This window comes from Marmota marmota, unplaced genomic scaffold (assembly GCF_001458135.2).
Source record: "Marmota marmota marmota unplaced genomic scaffold, marMar, whole genome shotgun sequence".
Lineage (NCBI taxonomy): Eukaryota > Metazoa > Chordata > Mammalia > Rodentia > Sciuridae > Marmota > Marmota marmota.
This window is the reverse complement of record NW_026000037.1, coordinates 22,064,085-22,086,200: the sequence shown is the minus strand read 5'-3', so window position 1 is coordinate 22,086,200 and position 22,116 is coordinate 22,064,085. Positions and strand designations below refer to the sequence as shown.

Here is a 22,116-nt window from a genome sequence, read left to right as displayed (position 1 = left end):
ACCAGCAATGTATGAGTTTACCTTTTTTCTCCCGTCCTTTCCAACACTTATTATTGCTTGTATTCTTGATAACTGCCATTCTGACTGGGGTGAGATGAAATCTTAGAGTAGTTTTGATTTGCATTTCTCTAATTACTGAAGATGTTGAACATTTTTTCATATATTTGTTGGTTGTGTATATCTTCTTCTGAGAAGTATCTGTTCAGTTCCTTAGCCCATTTAGCTAATTGATTGGGTTGTTTGTTTTTTGGTATTAAGTTTTTTGAGTTCTTTATATATCCTGGAGATTAGTGCTCTATTTGATGTGTGTGTGGCAAAAATTTGCTCCCCAAATGGAAGTTCTGTCTTCACTTCATTGATTATTTCTTTTGCTGAGAAGAAGATTTTTAGTTTGAATCCATCCCATTTATTGATTCTTGATTTTATTTCTTGTGCTTTAGGAGTCTTATTAAGGAAGTCAGGGCCTAATCTGATATGATGAAGATTTGGGCCTTTTTAAACTAGAATATTATGAAAAGTGAGATTCCAGATGGTATTCTAAATCCTGAAATATTTATTAAGTTTTTTGTTTTGTTTAATTTTGTATATTTTCTCTGCATTTTTATACATGTATTATTGTTTGTACCCTAGAACAAATTTTCAAACTAGTTATTTCAAGTTACTTAATATGTATTAGTGATGTCTACCTAAATATCTAAGCTTTTGTTCTAGAGCCACTAGATTTGTGACTATGATTATACTAAGACTCAATAAATACTGCAGTGAGAAGTAAGTGTACTAATAGAAGAGAGCTCAACATGGTATTGGTGCTTAGGAGATGTCTCCTTTCCTTGTTTGTTTAGATTCCCATGGGAGAATATATTTACATGAACCTTTAAATAAAATAAAGTTTTATAGCTTTTCCCCTAAAATAATTTCAGCCATATAAAATCTAAGACTGCTTTTTTGTAAAAGAACTTGATTACCCATGTTTGCTTGTATTTCTTTGAAAAATAGTTAGATTTTTCAGGAATTAGAATATAAAGAAGTTAGGCTTTTGTTTTCTTTCTTTCTTTTTAATTTAGCTCATCAACTCTTCAAAATTAGTTTCTCCTGTATAATAATCTAGAGGTAAGCTTTACACTTTGTTTATCCTTTCCCTTTGGGGGGTCCAAGCCATGGTAAGTTGTTTTACAGATTGACCTTTAAAGTGGAATATTTTTATATCGGAAAAGGACAAGAATTCAACATTTAAGTGCACCTATCCCCACATTTAAAGAATTGTTGAATATTTTTAAATTTCATTACTACATTTTTTTACATGTTGCTAATTTTTTCTTGCTTTTTCAGAATGAACCTAGTGATCGAGAAGATGGCCTCACCAAAAGACATCATGTGACAGACTCTGAGAATGATGAGCCCTCACATCTTAATGCTAGTGACTCTGAAAGTGAGGAGCTTCACAGGCCAAAGGACAGTGATTCCGAATCTGAAGAGCGGGCAGAACCTCCTGCAAGTGATTCTGAAAATGAGGATGTTAATCAGCATGGGAGTGACTCTGAGAGTGAGGAGACCAGGAAATTACCTGGGAGTGACTCTGAAAACGAGGAGCTGCTTAATGGACATGCAAGTGACTCTGAAAACGAAGAAGTTAGAAAGCATGCTGCCAGTGATTCTGAGATTGAAGAGCTCCAAAAGAGTCCTTCCAGTGACTCTGAAACCGAGGATGCTCTGAAACCTCAAATCAGTGACTCTGAGAGTGAGGAACCACCAAGGCACCAGGCCAGTGACTCAGAAAATGAGGAGCCTCCTAAACCGCAAATGAGTGATTCGGAAAGCGAGGAGCTTCCTAAACCTCGAATCAGTGACTCAGAAAGTGAGGATCCCCCAAGGCACCAGGCCAGTGACTCTGAAAATGAAGAGCTCCCCAAACCCCGTATCAGTGACTCTGAAAGCGAAGACCCCCCAAGACACCGGGCCAGTGACTCAGATAATGAAGAACTCCCCAAACCCCGAATTAGTGACTCAGAGAGTGAGGAACCCCCAAGACACCAGGCCAGCGACTCAGATAATGAAGAACTCCCCAAACCCCGAATTAGTGACTCAGAAAGTGAGGATCCCCCAAGGCATCAGGCCAGTGATTCTGAAAATGAGGAGCTCCCCAAACCCCGAGTCAGTGACTCTGAGAGTGAGGAGCCTCAGAAAGGACCTGCCAGTGATTCAGAAGCGGAGGATGCCTCCAGACCCAAACAGAAGCCAGAGTCTGATGATGACAGCGATGGGGAAAATAAGGGGGGGAATCCAGAAATGCAAAATGACTTTCATTCAGAGAGCCATGTTGACAGAAAAAGATTTCACAGCTCTGAGAGTGAGGAGGAAGAACCCAAAAGGCAAAAAATGGATAGTGATGAAGATGAAGAAAAAGATGGTGAGGAGGAAAAAGTAGCAAAACGGAAAGCTGCAGTGCTTTCTGATAGTGAAGATGAAGAAAAAGCATGTAAGGAATTATTTGGAGCTATAGCTTTCCTTATTACCTAACATTATAACTTTGAAACACTGTATCTTTCTGTTTTGTTAGATCTGTATTCTGTCATTGAGCTTGATACTCTAAAATATAACTAAGACACTCATTTCCCCAAGGGATCATTGACCAAACTTAATATTAAATTTCTGTTGAGTTTTTCTTGCAGCACCTGCTAATTTCTGATTACCTTTCTGATTGCCTAGACCAAGAGTCAATGGGAGTATAAAATACTTCAGTTTTCTTTACCAGAAAGGGTAATATTTCAAAGAGCTATGTTAACGTGAAAACCCCTGACTGTATCCAGAGTTAGCTGTGCGTCTCTGTGACTGCTAATTAACTAGATATATTCAGACAGTAATGGTGCTTCCACAGACAATTTGTCATATGAATTTGCAGAAGCCTTTTAGGGCTGTGTGTGTGTGTGTGTGTGTGTGTGTGTGTGTGTGGTGGTGGTGGTGGTGGTGGTGGTGGTGGTGCTGGGGATTGAACCCAGGGGCTGGGCATGCTAGCCAAGTACTCTACTACTGAGTTACACCCTAGACAAGTTTTGTTTTGTTTTTTAATTCAAAATTGTTTGTTAGGGGGCTCTTAATTTTTTGTTACGTACTGACATTTTAAAGCATATATTATGTACAACAACCATGACAAAATATGATTAATGATTTTCTTTTTCAATAGCAGCAAAGAAAAGTCGTGTTGTTTCTGATGCCGATGACTCTGACAGTGATGTTATATCAGAGAAGTCAAGCAAAAGAGAGAAGACTGTAGCATCTGACAGTGAAGAAGAAGTGGGGAAAGAATTATCTGATAAGAAAAATGAAGAGAAAGATCTATTTGGGAGTGATAGTGAGTCAGGCAATGAAGAAGAGTAAGTGATAATATGTGAGTTTTCAAGGGTTTTTTTAGATAATGTAAAGGGGATTGTCTTTCAAGTTTTTAAAACTTGTATTAGAATTTTGTGGCAAGGTATAATACACCTTACCTAATTGAGTGACTTTGGGCATTTAGGATATTAGCTCCTAAATTATTGATAGACACAGCATAATGTGGATGGATCTCAATATGTTAAGGAAGGAAAGAACATTTCATATGATGCCATTTATATGAAGTTTAGGAACAGGAAAACTATGATGATAGGAATTGGTGGTGATTGCCTCTTGGATGTTGGTGGTAGGGAGCTGACTGTAGGGATATAAGGAAACTTTGTGGGGAGACAGTATTGTTCTGTATCTTGATTAAGGTGTTGGTTATATGAGTGTAAACATTTGTTAAAGCCCATTGAACTGGACACTTAAAATCTGCACATTTTACAGTACATAAATGATACCCTATTTTTAAGAATGATTCTTAAACAGATAGGAAGAAAGAAAATGAATGTCTTTGTATTTTTTCTTTTCTAGAAATCTTATTGCAGATATATTTGGAGAATCTGGTGATGAAGAGGAAGAAGAATTTACAGTAAGTATAAGGTGGAAACTTTTTTAAAAATTTACTTGTTTATTTTGGGGGTACCAGAGATTAAACTCAGGGGCACTCAACCACTGAGCCACATCCCCAGCCCTGTTTTGTATTTTACTTAGAGACGGGGTCTCACCGAGTTGCTTAGCACCTCAGTTTTTGCTGAGGTTGGCTTTGAACTCTTAGTCTTCCTGTCTCAGCCTCCTGAGCTGCTGGGATTACAGGCATGCACTACCGCGCACGACTTGGAAACATTTCTGTTTTGACTGCACTTATTTGTTTTTATGGCAAAGATTCTCTTAACACATGATTCTGATATATAAGAATAAATAATTATGATATATTCAAGAGAAAAATCTAGAAGAATTCAAAAAGTGAGATAAAAGTGTATTACAAAGGTATAAAAGGAAAATAAATGAATGAATGGGATGAAGGAACACATTAAGAGACAATGAAAGACCCTGTGATAAAAGGTAGAATCACAATAGTTATAGGACTTCTGCTTCTAGTAATAGCAGACTTGTTAATTTGGACTAACCCTTCTGCTATAAACAACCAAAAAAGCATTTGAAAATCTCATCTGAGGAACAAGGTAACAAGGAATTATTTGGCCAGAAGACAGAAAGCTAAAGAAGTGGTAATTCAGTGTTTAGAACTGCTTTTTCTTTGAGGGTGTTTGCCTCTAAGGCTGAGAATCTGCACATATTTTTGACAGCCTCAAGGCTTAGGGACAAAATTTGAACTTCAGGGCCTGCTGAGGTTAGGGGCCTGAAAAATCGCATGCCCTGGATTGGGGCTCTAAAGAACAGCACTCTAGGATTTAAGTGGAACTGAAAATAAAACAACCTTTGCTCATATTTAGGCCAACTATAGATGACTCAAAGAACCTGTGTCAGAAATTTGATTATGATGATTCAGGTTTTCTATGCAGCATGGTGCACAGTTAAAGATAACATTAAAAGGGAATGGTAGTAACAAAAAACAATAAAAAAAGACCTAGGGGCTCTTGAAATTTTAGATAATGCCTTAAAAAATATATATTCAGGAAGCAATAAGATTAAAAATTTTACCAGAGCAAAACATTTTTAAAAGGACAAGACAGATTTGGAGAAGAACCATGTAGAAATTTTAGAACTATAATAATATAGTAACTATGAGGCTGCAGTTATAGCTAAGTGGCAAGGCGCTTGCCTAGCATGTGTGAGACACTGGGTTTGATCCTCAGCACCATATAAAAATAAATAAATAAAATAAAGGTATTGTGTCCAACTACAACTAAAAAATATTTTAAAAAGTAAATGAATGGACGTATAAAAATAGAATAACATTTTATATATATATATATATGTGTATATATATATATATATATATATGTGTATATATATATATGTGTATATATATATAAACTAAAATGAACTATTCAGTGGTTAAATTGAACACAAATTGGGCATATTTGAAAAGAAAATGAACTGGAAAGCAGGTTAGAAGGAAATATCTAGAATGAAGCATTGAGAGACATTATTATAGAAAATGTAAAAGAAAATTATATGAGGAAGTTTAACAACACACTGGAGTACTATAGAGAAGGATAATATGATGCATTAAACTATAAATTATAGAAATCTTTGACAAGTTGCAAGCAGAATTTTAAAAGTACCTAAGTATATAATAAAACTGCAAGAAATCAGAAAATGAGAAAGTAGCTACAGGAAAAAAGTTACAAAAGCAACAACTAGACTAATAACTCATTTCTTGACAGAAACAAGAGAATTCAATAACTGTAAACTTGTAATTCTGTTATATTCAGCAAAAGTACTTTCTGGGAATGAAGGTGAAATGAGGGAATTAATTGTCAATGTGCCAACTAAAGGAAATAAAGTGCAGAAAGAAAATGGTCTTAGGTAAATGGAGATGGAAAGAAGAGCAACTAAAGTATATGGATAATCTTGGATATTGAATGTACAAAACAGTTATGTCTGGTGTGGTTTAATGTATATAAAAATTAAAAGCAATACACATTTGGGAATATACATGGAATTAAAGTGTTCACAAGTCTTTGCAAATGAATGTAAATGTACATTAATGAACTTTGATAAGTTAGGATGCATGTTGCCATCTAAAATAGCTACTGACCATATTCTAATAACTTCTAAACCAATAGAGGGGAAAATTGGGGGAATAATAAAAGCTAATCAGTTTTTAAATATGTAGGAAGAGAGAAAAAGAAATATAAAAGAGCTGGAAGCAATCAGAAAGTATTACACTGTAATAAAACAGATTTAAACTTTGATAATATCAGAAATCACATTAAATGTAAATGTGCTAAATGCTCTAGTTAATTGACAGAGATGGTCAGGTTGGATTTTAATAATTGATACATGCTGGTTCTAATAAATGTATCTGAAACAAGTGGAAAATAAAAGGGTAAGGGGCTGGGGTTGTGGCTTAGTGGTAGAGTGCTTGGCTTTCACAGGTGAGGTGCTGGGTTCAACTCTCAGTATCATATTAAAAAAATATAAGGATACTGTGTCCATCTACAACTAAAAAAAATATAAAGAATAAGAAAAGATAACTCTAAAAGAAAACTAACAGCCATATTAATATCAAAAAAGTAGACTAAAAAAAGTAGACTTTAAGGCAAAAAAATGTGAGATGAAGAGGATTACTCTTATTGATATCAATAAGATTTTAAAATTGAAGGCACCTAATAAGATGGCTTTATTTATACATAATACAAATGCAACTATACCTATACACAAAACAAAAATTAACAACTACAAAGATAAATGGATGAGTTCATAATCTTAAGAAGAATGTAGCTGACAGAACAAGCAGTCGATAAAAACCAAAAAAAAGTCTTTTGTATGTAATCTGTATACAAACCATTTGGCAGTTATGAAAGTTAAAAATGTCTTCTTCCATTTGATTGCTTGCCTTTTCACTTTCTTGATGGAACCTTCTCATGAACAGAAGTTCTTAATATTGATCAGATTTATCAGCCTTTTCCTTACGGTGAAAACTTTTTGAAATCTGCCTAAGAAATTTTTGCCTGTCTCCAAGGTTATGCAGATTTTCACCAAGTTATTTTCTAGGAAGTTGACTATTTTATAAATGTTCACATTTAATTGTACAATACACCTAAAATTGGCTTTTTTATGTGTGTTGTGAAGAAGTCAAACCCCTTTCCCTAATTTGGAATATATAGTAGACCCACCACCATTTATTGAAAAAAAAAAAAAAAATCGTCCTTTCCTACTGCTGTTTGTTGCCATCAGTCATAAATCAAGTATATAGGTTTATTTTACAATCTGTTGGTCTCATTGCACCATTACTAGTGATAATTGGTTTATGTTCTCTAAGCTTGTTGTTATTCAACATTGCTTTGGCTTTTCTTGGATCTTTGCATTCTCATAAATTTTGAACCATTTTTTTCCAAAAAGCCAAAGTATAGATAATATTTTCTGTATGTAATGCAGTAAACCAAAAAATAATAACAAAATTAACAAACAAGACACCTATGTCCTGTAAAAATTTTAAAGCCTTATTAAATAGTCCTTTGGTCAAAAAAGAAATCAATATTTTTAGTAAAATAAGAGAGAATGAAAATAGATGGATATAGAATTAAAATGATAAAAAAGTAAACCTAAGGAAAATAGTAAAAGAATTCATTTAACAAGTATTTGAAAGTCTACATATCAGAGACTTTGGACACCTTCATGGAGTTTATAGTCAGTTCAACACCATATTAGTATAAGTTAAGCTTAATCTAGTTTGGAGAGTTAACATCAGCTTGTTACAGTTTTAGCTCATTAAGAAAAACAACATACTAAGGTAAAACATTGGGAAGGCATATCTAAGTAAGATACAAAAAGTTAGAAGCTGTAACAAGAAGACTGGTCATTTCATTTACATAAAAATGAAAATCATGCCTAACATTAGTATAAACAAAATTGAAATGTACAAACATAATATTGTGCCATTTATGTCATAGACAACTGATTTCCTTAATTTTTAGAGTTTTTTTTTTTTTTTTTTTTTACCCTTATTAGGTAAATAGCCCAACAACAACTAAAAAATGGGCTTAGGATATTTAGAGTTCACAGAATAAAGAATTACAGATGACTTTTTAAACATGGGGGGAAGGGGGAGCCCAGACTTAACTCCTAATGAAAGAATGCAAATAAAGCCATTTACCTTTGGGGTTTTGGTCCAGAGATTGACAAATTAATGTTTAATAACCTGTTATAGTGGTGAGAAGGTGGGAAAGCAGATGCAATCTGTGCTTTGCTGGAAGGAGAGAGGATTGGTATATAACCCCTGTAGAAGACTGTTTGGCAAATACTTATCAAATTTTTATATATACATAATCATGCTATTGTGCAAATGTGTGAATAATTACAGTGATAACCATATGGTAAAATAGTCAAAAGCATTACAAAGAATGAGGATACTTTATGCAGAAATGGATCATTGTCCAGATTCTATTGTTAAATTTGGAAAATGTAGAGTGTATCTTTACCCATTATGAATAATATGCTGCCATTTATATAATAAAAGGAGGTACTAAATATAGTGCGTATGTAATTGTAGACTATTCTGGAAGGAAACATAAAAAAACAAGTAATACTAGTGGTTGGGGAGAAAACTTTTGCTGTATATCCTGTTTGGTACCTATTTATTTATTTATTTATTATTTTTGTGGTTGTAATACTTTTAAAATGTAAAAAGTTAAGAGCAGTTATACCGAAGAAAATCTGTATGGAGGATTTGATAACTAGGTGATTCATTCTACCTCCAGGGTTTTAACCAGGAGGATTTGGAAGAAGAAAAAGGTGAAACCCAGGTGAAAGAAGCAGAAGATTCAGATTCTGATGATAACATAAAAAGAGGAAAGCAGTAAGTTTTTTGTTTAAAGAAATTTGTTTAAAGAGAGCTTAAAAAAAAAAAGTGGAGGTAGGGACTTAAACTTATTGTCTTTCATTTGGTTGCTAAATTTAGCAGAAAATCTATTCCTAATTTACTTGTTTTACTTTCTCTATATACAGTGCTATCAGTGAATAACTTGCTGTTATTATTTTCCTGTACTCAGATATCTTAATTTTATATTTATATGGCACCAGACTCTTAATTTATAGCTTGCTACATAAACTGTTCTAAAAATTAACCCTAATAGATTTTTAAGAGTTGATTTGGGGGACCAGGGAGAGTAAGTCTGAAGTCTTAACAAAATATTATTTGGTTGTATTTTGCTCCCTTTTGTTAATAATTGGGATCCATGTCCAGAATAGTCTGATACCTTGACAGGTACCATAGAACCATAGAATAATGTTTACAGTTGTAAAGATAATGCTTTAAAAAAGAAAGTTTCCTTTTTAATTCTAGGCCAGGTATAAGAATTAAGCTGAATGTATATTATAGTCCTTTTAGAAATTTGAATTTATAGGAATAGTGAGAGTGAGTTAACTCTCACTAATTCTAATGAAAGCTGTAAGTCTAACACTCATAATAAACCTATAGATTTCCATCTTAATCTTAGTTACATTATTTTGAATTAGGCTACTTACCACTAAAAAGCAGTTTATTTTTCTTGCTCATGCTGTGTAACATAAAAACATTCAAATAATTGGACACTGTCCAATTCCAAATAAAGGCAATGCAACTAAAGCTAAATGAGCCTCTGGATAAGAACTCGAAATGTTCTCAGGCCAATATGTGTGTGAATGCCGTTCAGGGCTATTGGTGATCAATGGGGTAGAAAAAGAGGGACAAGGCTAGGGTCAGCTGAGTTTTTGTTTGTTTGTTTGTTTTGTTTTTTAATTGTAGTTGGATACAATACCTTTATTTTATTTATTTGTTTTTAATGTGGTGCTGAGGATCAAACCCAGCACCTGGCACGTGCTAGGTAAGTGCTCTACCGCTGAGCCACAATCCCAGCCCCTCAGCTGTTGTTTTAATGGCAAGTTATAAGTACTTGCACTTTTTTCTTTTAAAAGGTAGCACTTCATTGAGTTAGAATTAGTTTGGTGCTTTTGATTGTGATAAATATATCATTAAAAGATCTTATATTTCTTTTGATTTCGTCACTGCTTAGTATGGACTTCCTGTCAGATTTTGAGATGATGTTGCAGAGGAAAAAGAGCATGAGTGGCAAGCGCAGACGTAATCGTGATGGTGGCACCTTTATTAGTGACGCAGATGATGTTGTGAGTGCCATGATTGTCAAGATGAATGAGGCTGCTGAGGTGAGATGGTCACTTCTTCCCTCCACTGAATTCATCGTGTTGCTTTTGTTTGTTTATTTAATGCTTAACTTTGGTGTGAACTACATTGAAGACATTTTTTTGTTGTTGTATGATAAAAATTTACTATCCTAAATATTAAGCATAGAAATAAAATTTTTTATTTAGTCATATATTTAGAATAAATCAACAAGACTAAGTGTTAAACCTTTTCAGGTGAATAGCCTTCACTGGTTGTCTGGGGGAATGGTTTTGTTCTCATCTTTAGCTGATGTAAAAAGTGTTATAAAATCATGTGTCATTGTCTTGTCTTGATTAAGAGATTGCATCTAACTCGTTGAATTTTTAAAATATGTTCTATTGTAAATAGTGGTATATTTTAAAAACAAATTCTAACAGTTTTGTGGGTTTGACTACCTGGTGGAATTTGGTGTTGTGCAAGAACAAAACAAACCCTTGTCTTTCAGGCATCCTTTCTTGTATGAAAAATTGTTTTCTTTGAGAGATGGCTACTTTATTTTAAGGTTTAGAATTATAGTGTTATAATTGATTATTAGCAGTATTGCTGTTTTTAAATCTTTTTGTCTTTTTTTCTGAATAGGAAGATAGACAGTTGAACAATCAAAAAAAGCCAGCACTTAAGAAATTAACTTTGTTGCCTACTGTGGTTATGCACCTTAAGAAGTAAGTGTTTCATTTTCTTGTTGAAAATTTTCCTTTTAATGATAAGAATAAACAATTTGGGGCTGGGGTTGTGGCTCCAGCGGGTAGAGCGCTTGCCTAGCACAAGACGTTGTGTTCGATCCTCAGCACCACATAAAAATAAATAAATAAAATGAAGGTATTGTGTTCAACTAAACTAAAAAATAAATACTACAAAAAATATTAATAATTAAAAAAAAAGAATGGACAGCTTAAGAGGTAGTGGTGGTTATGAGTCATTTTGCACTTGGTCAGTTTACATTTGTGTTCAGGGTGTGTACTTGCTGTCTTTGTCTAATGAATTATGTCTTTTTCAAGGCTTTGACTTACATTTGTACTTTGATATATGAAATGAAAGTGAATATCAAATTTGTTTATACAGAAATAAGACTAGAAAAATAAGTCTGTGTTATATATAGTAAAATATATTTTGTTTATCAAATGCCTGTGCCTAACATTGTGCTTGGCTTTGAACTACATGTATGTTTATAATTTTTTTAAAATCTTTTCCTTTTAATGGAATGATATTCAAACTACTTACTGGTGTTCTAAGAATATTACATATGATAGCCTTCTGTTAGATTGCAAACATTAATGAATAAAATTTCCTAAAATATTTATTCATAAATTTTTCTTAAACCTTGTTGCCTAATGCAAACAGAACAAATAGAAAACTGACGTTGATGAAAGAAAAACTTGGAAAGTACTAATGTATTCTTTAGACAGTTTGGAGTCTGATAAAATTGCATCTGTTTTCCCAATATAATTGAAAATAGCAAATCAAGGGCAATCTACTCAAAGCATATATTATACACGTACAATATATAATATATACACACACATAAATATATACTCACACACACACATAATATATAATGTATATATTGGGTGGTCCAATACATCACAGTCTTTCTATAATAATGATGCCCTTATTTTATTAAGTCCTTGTTATGAAATTCGTTTGTTTGCTCATGGTCATCAGCAGCTTAGCTTTTTCTTTGAATAACTAAAGCCAAAGCCTGCTTTGAATGGCTGAAGAAATGCATTCATACATCAATGAGCCACAAACATGCCTTAGGACACCTATAACTAGAAAACTGCTTCCTCTATTCCAGCAGACAAAACTCTCTGTCAGATTTTACATATAAAATGTACATAGTTACATATATAACTATATATAATGTAGTTATACTATTAATATAACTGATTCTGTTGCATGAAATGGAATTTAAATATCACTTGTTCAGGAATATATTTAATTTTTTGGTTTGAAAAGGGTTTATTTGTGTTGCACACAATTTCTTCATGGTGAATACACACGTGATTCTCTGTACACAAGAAATGGAATTATATTCAAAACAAATAAGTTTCTTTGCAGTTACTAAAAATTATGACTACAGAAAATAAATCAATACTGTAAAACTAAGAAAGTACTATTAATTTGCCTCGTTAGTAGGTAGGTGTAAAGGAAACGGCAAAGAAATTTAAATATCAATAGTCATTGGAATAATTTTTCTGCCAGAAATACTATATTCTCCTTTATGTCCTGCAAAGAATAGCACAATTCTAGGTTCTCTATCACCTGAAACTGAGAATCACTATTCTTATGGATTAAGCGTTATATTTTTAGTTGCAATAATTGCAGTTCATTGTTCCTCTTATGTGTACCATTCAGTCAACATTAATCTATCTTGTGTAATTTGAGTTTATTTTGTTTTGTTGTTAGCAAGTCATCTTTACTGTCAAGCCTGTATGTTTATGGGAAATAGAAACTAAATTTCATACAACTTTTGAAATTATATATTTAATATATATTCAATATATACCAATATAATAGTATATAATAATATATGCATATAAAAGCAAGTTTTGGAAACATCACTAAATATGTAAGGAAAGTCAGAGAGATACAGTGGAACTGAGGTTTGTAGGTTTGAATTATTACTAATATTATCACTATTACCACCATCATTATCATCATCAACATCATTATTATTTCAGGCAAGACCTTAAAGAGACGTTTATTGATAGTGGTGTGATGTCTGCCATCAAAGAATGGCTATCACCTCTGCCAGATAAGAGTTTGCCAGCACTAAAGATTCGGGAGGAGCTGTTGAAGATTTTGCAAGAGGTTAGTGGCCTGTAATTTACCAAGAGGTTAATGGCAGAAACTATTTGTTCTTCATTAATTATCTAAGGTTTGTATTGTCTTGGCTTCTTTATTTTACCATGAATTTATTTTTGCTTTGCTACAGCCTGCCAGAAAAAAGGTTGGGGAAAAAAGGAACATATATAATAAAATGAACATTAAAAAAAGACCTTATATTGAAGGAAAAAGATCTTGAGGTACCTAGGTGTATATGAGAAGAGTAGTCCATTAATGGACATGTTCTGGAGAGGCACTTGAAATAGAGCACCAAATTCAGAGTCATATGAACTTGCATTGGACTCTTAAGCTGGGTCCCCCTTATGTGGCTGTGACACCTTGGGCAAGCTACTTAACTACTGCAGAAATTCCCGAGAAACCTTCTACATGTGAAACACTGTGCAAGGTGCTTTATATATGTATTGATTGGCTCATTGATTTCTCAACAATAAACTGAAAGGTAGGTATATTGTCTCCATTTTACAGATGAGGAAATTAGACTCAGAAGTTAAATGACTTGTCCAAGGTCACATACCTAGCAGGTGGCTGTGCTTGAATTCAGTCTTAGGTCTGTCTCTTGGCTTCTGAGGCCTGTGCTGACTCCTATACAAAACAGCTAACCTCTAAGTATGTTAGTTCATACTTTGTCACACTGTTAGATTTTACTTGAACTTAGTGGTAACACTAAACTCCCAACTTATGATTTGAATTCAAAGGATCTATGTTCAGTGCCTGTGGAGCCTGAAAATAGAATTTTTTATTTGTTTTAAGGAACCAGGTCTTAAAAGTCCTCTAGAATAGATTAGCAAGCCTCCTAGCTTCTGCGTGATTAATTTTTGTGTGTTTATGTTCCCCCAGCTACCTAGTGTGAGCCAGGAGACCCTGAAGCATAGTGGGATTGGACGAGCAGTGATGTATCTCTATAAACACCCCAAGGAATCAAGGTCCAACAAGGACATGGCAGGGAAATTAATCAGTACGTAAATTTTGCTTTTTATTGTTTTTATGTCTATATGTGGAGAGTCATGTATGTAACTATGTATTTTTTTACCAATATTTATTTAACATGAGTCAGTAAGGTGGTGGAATAGAAATTTTTTTAATAACTTCTTATAGGAGTAGATTTTTTCTCTTATACTAAAAATCCTTCTTAGTATTTTTAAATATGCTATCCAGTATTAAATACAGCAAGTAAAAGTATACATTTTCTAGTCATGGATCAAGAGTGTGGAGAGAGGGGAATGTTGAATGCAAGCCCTTGAGTTAGCCACACCTGGTTCATTTCATGGATCGATATCTGACTACATTTCTTTAGCTGGTGATTTCAGCTCCAAGTTTGGTCTCCTCCTCTGTAAAATTGAGATAATTATGTTTTCTTTGAATTATTGTGAAGATTAAATGGGGGATATATATATATGTATGTGTGTGTATATATATATGTATGTGTGTATATATATATGTATGTATGTATGTGTATATATAAAAATATAAAGCCCAGTGATTAGCACATAGTCAAGAACTACTACCCACTACATTATTGTTACTTGCATAATGGTCTCCAAAGTTGTTTCCATGTTCTTATTTTTATAATGCCAGAAAAATCCAGAGGCTAACTGAAATACACTTGTCATCAAGTGCCATATTGTGTATGAAATCCTTCAATTTTAAGTCTGAAGTCCATGTGTGTTTTTGTTCTCAACTCTTCCTGTATTCCACATTGGAAAGGAATTTAAGTAATTCTGTATTTGGATATAGTATTTGTGTTTCTGTTGAATTTAAGATTATCAAAGATTATTAGATTAGAGAAATATAAATTTATTTCATAAACCAGAAACATTACTCTCTTTTGTGTTAATAATAATACACAGTTTACTTCCTATTGAATAATAAGCTTTTGATTGCTCTTAAGCAGTGATCCATGACTTTTATTTCCCCTAGACAGAAGCACAATATTTCCTCTGGTGTCCGTGACTTACTACAACAGTGGTTCTGTTTCTAGGATTGAGGTATCGGGGGCAGTTTCTGAAGATAATCTAAACCCCTTGAGAATTCCTGCTTCCTTCAAAGTGTGTCAACACTTATTCTGGCTGTAAAAGGTCCTTTCTGGTTTTTGTAGTGTACTAATGCAGCAATAAGCTACATTATGTTCAGAACAAAAACATCAGTTGATGCCTCTGGACATTTACTGACTGAGCAGTGAGCATATATTAGTTTTCTTATGGTCACCTACACCTGTCATATTAGAATGTAATTTTAAAATATTTAGACCATTTTGACAGGTAATAAGGGAGCCTTATTTCAAGATACTATTTTTCAGTGGAGTAAACTTTAGAAATTAGACTGCCTTTTTAAAATAAACATTTTTTAAGAAAGAAAATTGTTATCAACCCAGGTGATTAATGATAGTTCCTTTCTTTAATTTCCGTGGTTACTAAATAAACTGGTCCTGTTATACTACTTTTCTGAATTGACTAGCCTTAGTTTAAATACTAGAATCATGTAGTCTTTATCCTGAAAGTGGTCTGGGATAATGGGGTCATTAAGAAAAAGAATATTCTGGCTAAGCACATATGTCAGGAGGCTAAGGCAAGAAGAACACAAGTTGGAGGCCAGTCTGGGCAACTTAGCAAGACTGCATCAAAATAAATAAATGGGGATGTATCTTAGTATTAGAGCAATCCTGGGTTTAATTCCCATTATAGAAAGGGAAAAAGAAAATAAAAAGAATATTGTGGGCTGAGGTTATAGCTTAGTGGTCGAACATCTGCCTAGCATATACAAGGCCCTGGGTTTGATTCCCAGCACAACACACACACACACAAACTCACACACACTCACACTCTAAATACCTAGACTGTTGAATTATATGAGTGTGTGATTATTTGAAAGCCTACTAGAAAAAAATGTTATTTTGTGTACTAAAATTTTTTTTTTCTTTTTCTAGATGAATGGTCTCGTCCTATATTTGGCCTTACCTCAAACTATAAAGGAATGACAAGAGAAGAAAGGGAGCAAAGAGATCTAGAACAAATGCCTCAACGACGAAGAATGAACAGGTATGAGGGAACAGGTATGAGTAAGTGGAATAACTGTTAATGTTACCAGTACCTGGTAAATAAGATCATGAGGATCTTAGGGTCATCTGTAAGATTTTGTCTTTCAGCTTGTTGCATTTGAAAAGAAAATACATAGTTCATAATATCCTTATAGTTTAAATGTGATAGCATCTGGTAAGAGTCTCCTCCCTCACATAAGACCTTTTTTGGAATAGTCTCCAAAAGTATGGCCTGGAGATTCCAACCACTTACAGGAAACAACTTCCTGTCTCCAAAATCATGGGGGGAAATGTTATTGTTTCAATTTGTGTAAATGTACTAAATCTAGTCCCATCCAGGAGTTACAACTATGGTAGTTATTGCACACTCAGAGTGAAACCTGTAGGTAAAAGAATACTACTAAATTGAGTAGTGTCCTTAAAATGATTCAGGTTTTTTTGTTGTTGTTTATGCTTTTTGGGGGGGGAGGGTTGTGTTTTGTGGGCCCCCACCCCATCCCAGTGTAAAGCTAATTGTGGTTTAAGTTTGATAATTTGCTCTTTTCTTAGTTAGAAGGTTTTTTGACTCTTAGTAACTTATTGTTTACCTTTTTCCCAGCACTGGTGGTCAGACACCCCGAAGAGACCTGGAAAAGGTGCTAACAGGAGAGGAGAAGTAAGAGCTTTTGTATTAATTTTTCTTAACATATATAGAGGATTTCTGATAGCTGCTTTAAGAAAAACAGTAAATGAAATGATGTTGTGTTAACGTTGGCAGGGAGTGATTTTCAATTTGACAGTTATTGAAACTAAGAAAATAGTTGATTCAGTAAAGATTGTATTGCTATTTGCTAAGTGCTAGACTCTTTGGTAAGCTTTTGAAACAGTCCAGAAGGGCAATGGGAAAGGGAGAGCACAGGCAAGGATGTGGGGTTAGTGTGCAAGGCCTCTTTGGGAGTGGCAAATAGACTAAAGTGATTGGTCAGCATTGTGGCACCAAGGGTGGTAAAAGACAAAACTGGAAATACAGATATGGACCAATAAGGAGCTGAAATCAGAATAGAAATTTTCACTTCTTTGTGACTCCAAATGATGTGTTTGAACCTAGATATGAAGTCATAAAATTTGATTGGGAATGTTGATGCTGATGGTGTTGTATAGGACAGTCAGGGCAGTTTGACTGAAAGGTATGGTACAGATAAACAAAAACCATAATGGAGGAGCAGGAGACTGAGAAGGCACTGCAGAAGCAGAGCTGCCAGGAGTTGGTGACTTAGTAGAGGAGAATTTGGTTGGAATTGAAGGCTGTACACCAAATATTCACCAGTACGGAGACAGTGGTGTTACTATTCATTAAAGTTAAGGGAAGAGTAGATTTGAGGGCATTGGTGAGTTCTGTTTAAAGCAGTTAAATGTGAGATACCTAATAAGATACTCTTACGAATATCATGGGCCTAGAGACAGATTTGATGGTTATTTTCCGAAGGGGGGGAAAACTGTTGAATCAAGAAAGTGTAGAGTAAGAAGTGAACTAACCAATTTTTAAAAGGGGTATGGCCAGGCAGAGTAGCCAACAAGAGGATGTGGACATAAGTGTTGGAACAGAACCTGGGAAGGGAATGAGACTACATGGAGGTGGGCAGTGGAGAAGGTACGGGGCCAGGGATAGTGAGGAGAGATGCTGCCAATATCTGTTCCTGCCAATATTGGCTCAAGGCTTGCAGGAGAATGAGAGATGAGATAGAGGGAGCAAAGTAAAACTTATATACAGGTGGTTTGAAGATGAGATAATATCCTTCAGAGGGAGAAGAAGAGTTAAGGAGTTTTGGGGTTTTGTTTTGGCTAGCCAATTAATCTGGTGTAGAAGGTTATAGAAACTTAATGTTTAAAAATGGGACAAACTATACAAAGGAATAAAAACAGTTTAGAATTTTTTTACTCTGCTTGCCCCACCTGCAATAGGTACATATATCCACTCTCCATTCACCACTAGAGGGAGTTACCTAAAGGTTAAGTGATTTTAAATGCCTGGACGTCTATAATCTGTTGAATCTTTACTTTGGAAAGATGGTGATCTTTTAGTTTAACTTGCGTGCTCTCAAATTTGCGCAGTACTGAACAGACATACACAATGAATATAAGTAATATTGGCGAAAAGTAAATAATATGGATGGATTGTATCAATGTCAATATCCTGGTTGTGGTACTGTGCTGTATTTTTGCAAGTTGTTACCATTACAGGAGATGATGAATCTCTCTTGGCATTATTTTATTTGTTTGTTTGTTTGTTTATAGTTGTAGATGGGCACAATACCTTTTATTTATTTATTTTATGTGGTGCTGAGGATCAAACCCAGTGCCTCGCATGTGCCAGCAAGTGCTCTACCATGGAGCCACAACCCCAGCCCTCTCTTGGTATTATTTTTTATAACTGTATGTGAAACTGAAATTATTCCCAAAAGTTACTTACAGAAGTATTGAAGGAAATTACTGTGTGTTGCACATGCAAAACCATGTACATTATGGACATACTTAGAGCATGTGAGGGTCATTTTTGACTACCTGATTTTTTTCACCTCATAAGTGAACTTCTGAGTATCTCCACTAGCCTGAAGAAGTTAGGATTTGGTCAGAAAGGTGAGACCAGCCTTTGAAAGGAGAAGGCATGATTACGTTTAAAGCTGAGGAGAACAAAGGGGATTTATACAAATGCAGAGGAAGGTGGCTTTGGGTGGAAATGAGGAATTCCTATAGCAGTGTGTCTGATGATGTGGCTAGCTAAAGAGGAGAGTTTGGGTGACTGTGAGAGGACAGAGGAAATTTGAAATACTGGAGCTGAATAGGGTGGACTGGGAACAGGAATGTGAAATTGCCTGTAGTTTCTATTGTGGCTGACTACATAAGCAGTATGCTCTTCCTTTTCCTTTTCTTAGGGCTCTTAGACCTGGAGATCCTGGATTCTGTGCCCGTGCAAGGGTCCCAATGCCCTCAAACAAGGACTATGTCGTCAGGCCCAAGTGGAACGTGGAAATGGAGTCATCCAGGGTAAGCAAGGAAGAGCAAGGTGGAACTCAAATATAGATTACCACTTGATTTTTCACCTTATGTTTAATAATCCCTATAACTTTTAAGGTTTATCTTGTTCACAGAAATCTGTTTCCTGGTCTCTTGTCTAGCAAAATCACAAATCAAGGAATCAGAGAAAGGGAAAAGTATTACCCGTGATTAAAGCTGATGATTTTTTCTCCAGACTTAAAGCAACATTAAATCAGGAAGTTTCTTACTAATTCCTTCATTTCAAGTGAATTTTGAAGACTACAATGTTCTGACATAGTGACTTTTTTTTTTTTTTTTTTTTTTTTAAGAACCATCAGAAACAGGATTTACCTAATGCCACATCTCTCTCCCTCCCTTTCTTTTCATCTATTTAAGCAATTCTGTTGTGAAATCACTAGGGTAGACACTTCTTCCATTATGGATGTGGACATTGTTTCTCGGTAATCTTTATTCTCTAATCCAACCACTCTTCTAGCCTGGTATTCTTAAAAAAGGCCTAAGCCGTTTGGAAAAGCATAAGAGGCGATTTGCAGAACAGAAACGACTCAGCAAAGTGCACCGTGCTGTCAAGTTCAGCATTGAAGGCAACAGGATGCCCTTATAGTCCTGGCCCTAACAGTGTATCCAAGAGGTATCCCTGAGGAAGCATGGGCTGTGCATGGGCTTTGAGTGTCATCAGAGTGAAAACAAGCATATGTGTGCTTTCTTAATCAGAAAAAGCCACCTGCTCTTACTTTCTGAAATAATGACCCTGACAGGTCCCTTAGGGCATTCAAGTACTTTCCATAGTAGAGACTAATAGACCTTACTTCCATGATAAGCATTGTGTTCTTCCTGACTGGTACCCATTTTTATGAAAAAGGCTTTTTGTTAGCACCTAGAATCATAGTAGTCTGCATTACAGACATGAACTGGCAGTGATTTCTAGATGAATGGGAAATGGCTTAATTTCCTTTTGTCAGTGATTCAGCAACATGCATTTGAGAACTCATTACTTAAATTCCTATACTGAATATTTAAGAGATGTATGTGGCAAAAATAAATTCAGTACATGGTCAGAAGTGGAAAAAGACTAAACAGTTCATAAGCCAGATTCACTGACCCACTGTGCTTCGAAATTAATAGTACCACTTTTGCTACAGTGTGCAGAGTCCCAGTGTGATATCTGCGTTTTGTAATTCTCCCTGACCTCTGCTTTGGCAACTGTTTCCATGGACTCCACTCACCTTCCTGTCCGCTCACTTTGCTATTAAGCAACTGTCAAGACAAAACTCAGTTTCTTTTTTTTTTTTTTTCTTCTTTATTTTATTTGTTTATTTTTGTGTGGTACTGAGGATCGAACCCAGGGCCTCACACAGGCTAGGTGAGCGCTCTACTGCTGAGCCACAATCTCAGCCCTACTTTCTTATTTATTGAGAATGAATAAAGGGTAGGGGAGGATTAGTTCCATGCTAAGGACTTCTTCCTCTAGCTGGCCTTTCTTTTTTGACTTATACTATATCCGTGTCCCTTGGCCACTTCTCCTTGGTATTCCTCTTCCCCACCCCCATTTCTTTATCTTTCTCTCCTTTCTCACTGTCTCTTCCCTCTTTTAGCCATTTTTTTTTTTAACTAATATTTCCTGCCCCAGCACTTAGGTTTTTGAGAATTGAAAACTGCAGCATAGCCAAGAAAACATAATAAAAACTCTCAGAGGTCTGCCTACCTTGGAAGCATGCCTTGTGTCCCAAGGGGCTGTGTGCCTGTTAATGGTGCTGGCTCTGGTTCCTCCTCCCTGTTAAGTGGAGGGGGTGGAAGGAGAGAAACAGCACGAGGAGAAAATGTTCTAGGAGAGCTCCCTTCCTTATCCCAGACACTCCACAGGACCATAATGTGCCTGTGTTTATCGAGGTTGCAGTTTGGCCTAAAAGACTATAGAACTCTGTCCAAAAAATGTCATTTTTTTGGGTGGGGATGGTTACATGTTAACCTTCCTACTTACTGTCTTTAAACCACCTAGCCAGTTTCCCTGATCAGAAAGGTTTCTTGTACATTCACTCAAGGATCACATTGCATAGACACTAATGAGTATGTCCAAGAAGAAAACTAGAGTAAGTAAATGACTTTCAAATGAAACTTTTTGTATTCAATATAATTTTTATTTTTGAGGTTATATAGTAAATATAAAACACTACAGATTAACCTCCATTCCCAAAGTTCTTCTCTTCACTAAGTCATTACTACTATTAACAATTTGAGGTTTTAAATGTTCTCCAGTTATGCCTCAAAACTTAGTTTTTATAATTGTAGAATAATTTGAGGTAATAATAAGAAAAATCTCTCAAAGTCTAACCGTTTCAAAATACTTTGATAATATTTGTTACCTTTTTTTTCATATATACTTTAATCAAAATTGTGCTGCATATAATTTTGGTCATTTTCCCTCATTTAAACCACCTTGTAGATTTATCATTTTTAATGGCTGCAGAATGGTCTGTGACCATTGTGTGAATATATGAGTTTATTCACTTCTCTAGAGCTTCTGATTTTTTTTTTTTCACTCTTGAGTAATTCAAAAACCTGTCCTATACTAATTTTTATGTTTGTTTTATGGGGTGCTTTTAAAAAATAACATTAAAATTGCAGAAGCAATGCATGTTTTTGTAGACTTTTAAAAATACAGAAAATAAGTAAAATTAACGTCACCTTAATCTTGCCACATCTTAATATTAACACTTTGATTATTTCTTTTGGTCATTTTTGTGTGCATGCATAAACATTATCACTGTGTTCTTTTTTTTATTTAATTCAAGCAACAATGTGATCATAATTTTTTTCTACTTTATTGACTTTGTTGGTTTGCCTTTTACTTGACATGGTAAAATTTCATTTGACTAAATATTCTTCAGTGATATAATATAGAGTTGATATACAGTTGTGCCATAATTTTTAAGCAAAACTACCTAGTTTTGTAAGCTGTGTCTCCCCCCCCCCCCCC

The 22,116-nt window shown here is 34.7% G+C and overlaps 1 protein-coding gene across 6 annotated transcripts in view; it reads left to right on the top strand.

The window, feature by feature from the left end:
• Positions 1–22,116, top strand: part of Iws1 (interacts with SUPT6H, CTD assembly factor 1) — a 47,825-nt gene that overhangs the window by 14,130 nt on the left and 11,579 nt on the right. For 3 of the 6 annotated variants that reach the window (XM_048812143.1, XM_015479089.2, XM_048812142.1), the window contains exons 3-13: positions 1,330–2,476; positions 3,182–3,371; positions 3,904–3,961; positions 8,760–8,857; positions 10,053–10,203; positions 10,802–10,884; positions 12,904–13,033; positions 13,907–14,024; positions 15,993–16,104; positions 16,702–16,758; positions 19,016–19,127. In XM_048812143.1, coding sequence (XP_048668100.1) covers positions 1,330–2,476; positions 3,182–3,371; positions 3,904–3,961; positions 8,760–8,857; positions 10,053–10,203; positions 10,802–10,884; positions 12,904–13,033; positions 13,907–14,024; positions 15,993–16,104; positions 16,702–16,758; positions 19,016–19,127 — 2,256 coding nt within the window. Of the gene's footprint in view, positions 1–1,329; positions 2,477–3,181; positions 3,372–3,903; positions 3,962–8,759; positions 8,858–10,052; positions 10,204–10,801; positions 10,885–12,903; positions 13,034–13,906; positions 14,025–15,992; positions 16,119–16,701; positions 16,759–19,015; positions 19,128–19,614; positions 19,771–22,116 lie in introns of all 6 variants that reach the window. The other 3 variants (XM_048812140.1, XR_007350873.1, XM_048812141.1) reach the window with 3 other exon arrangements.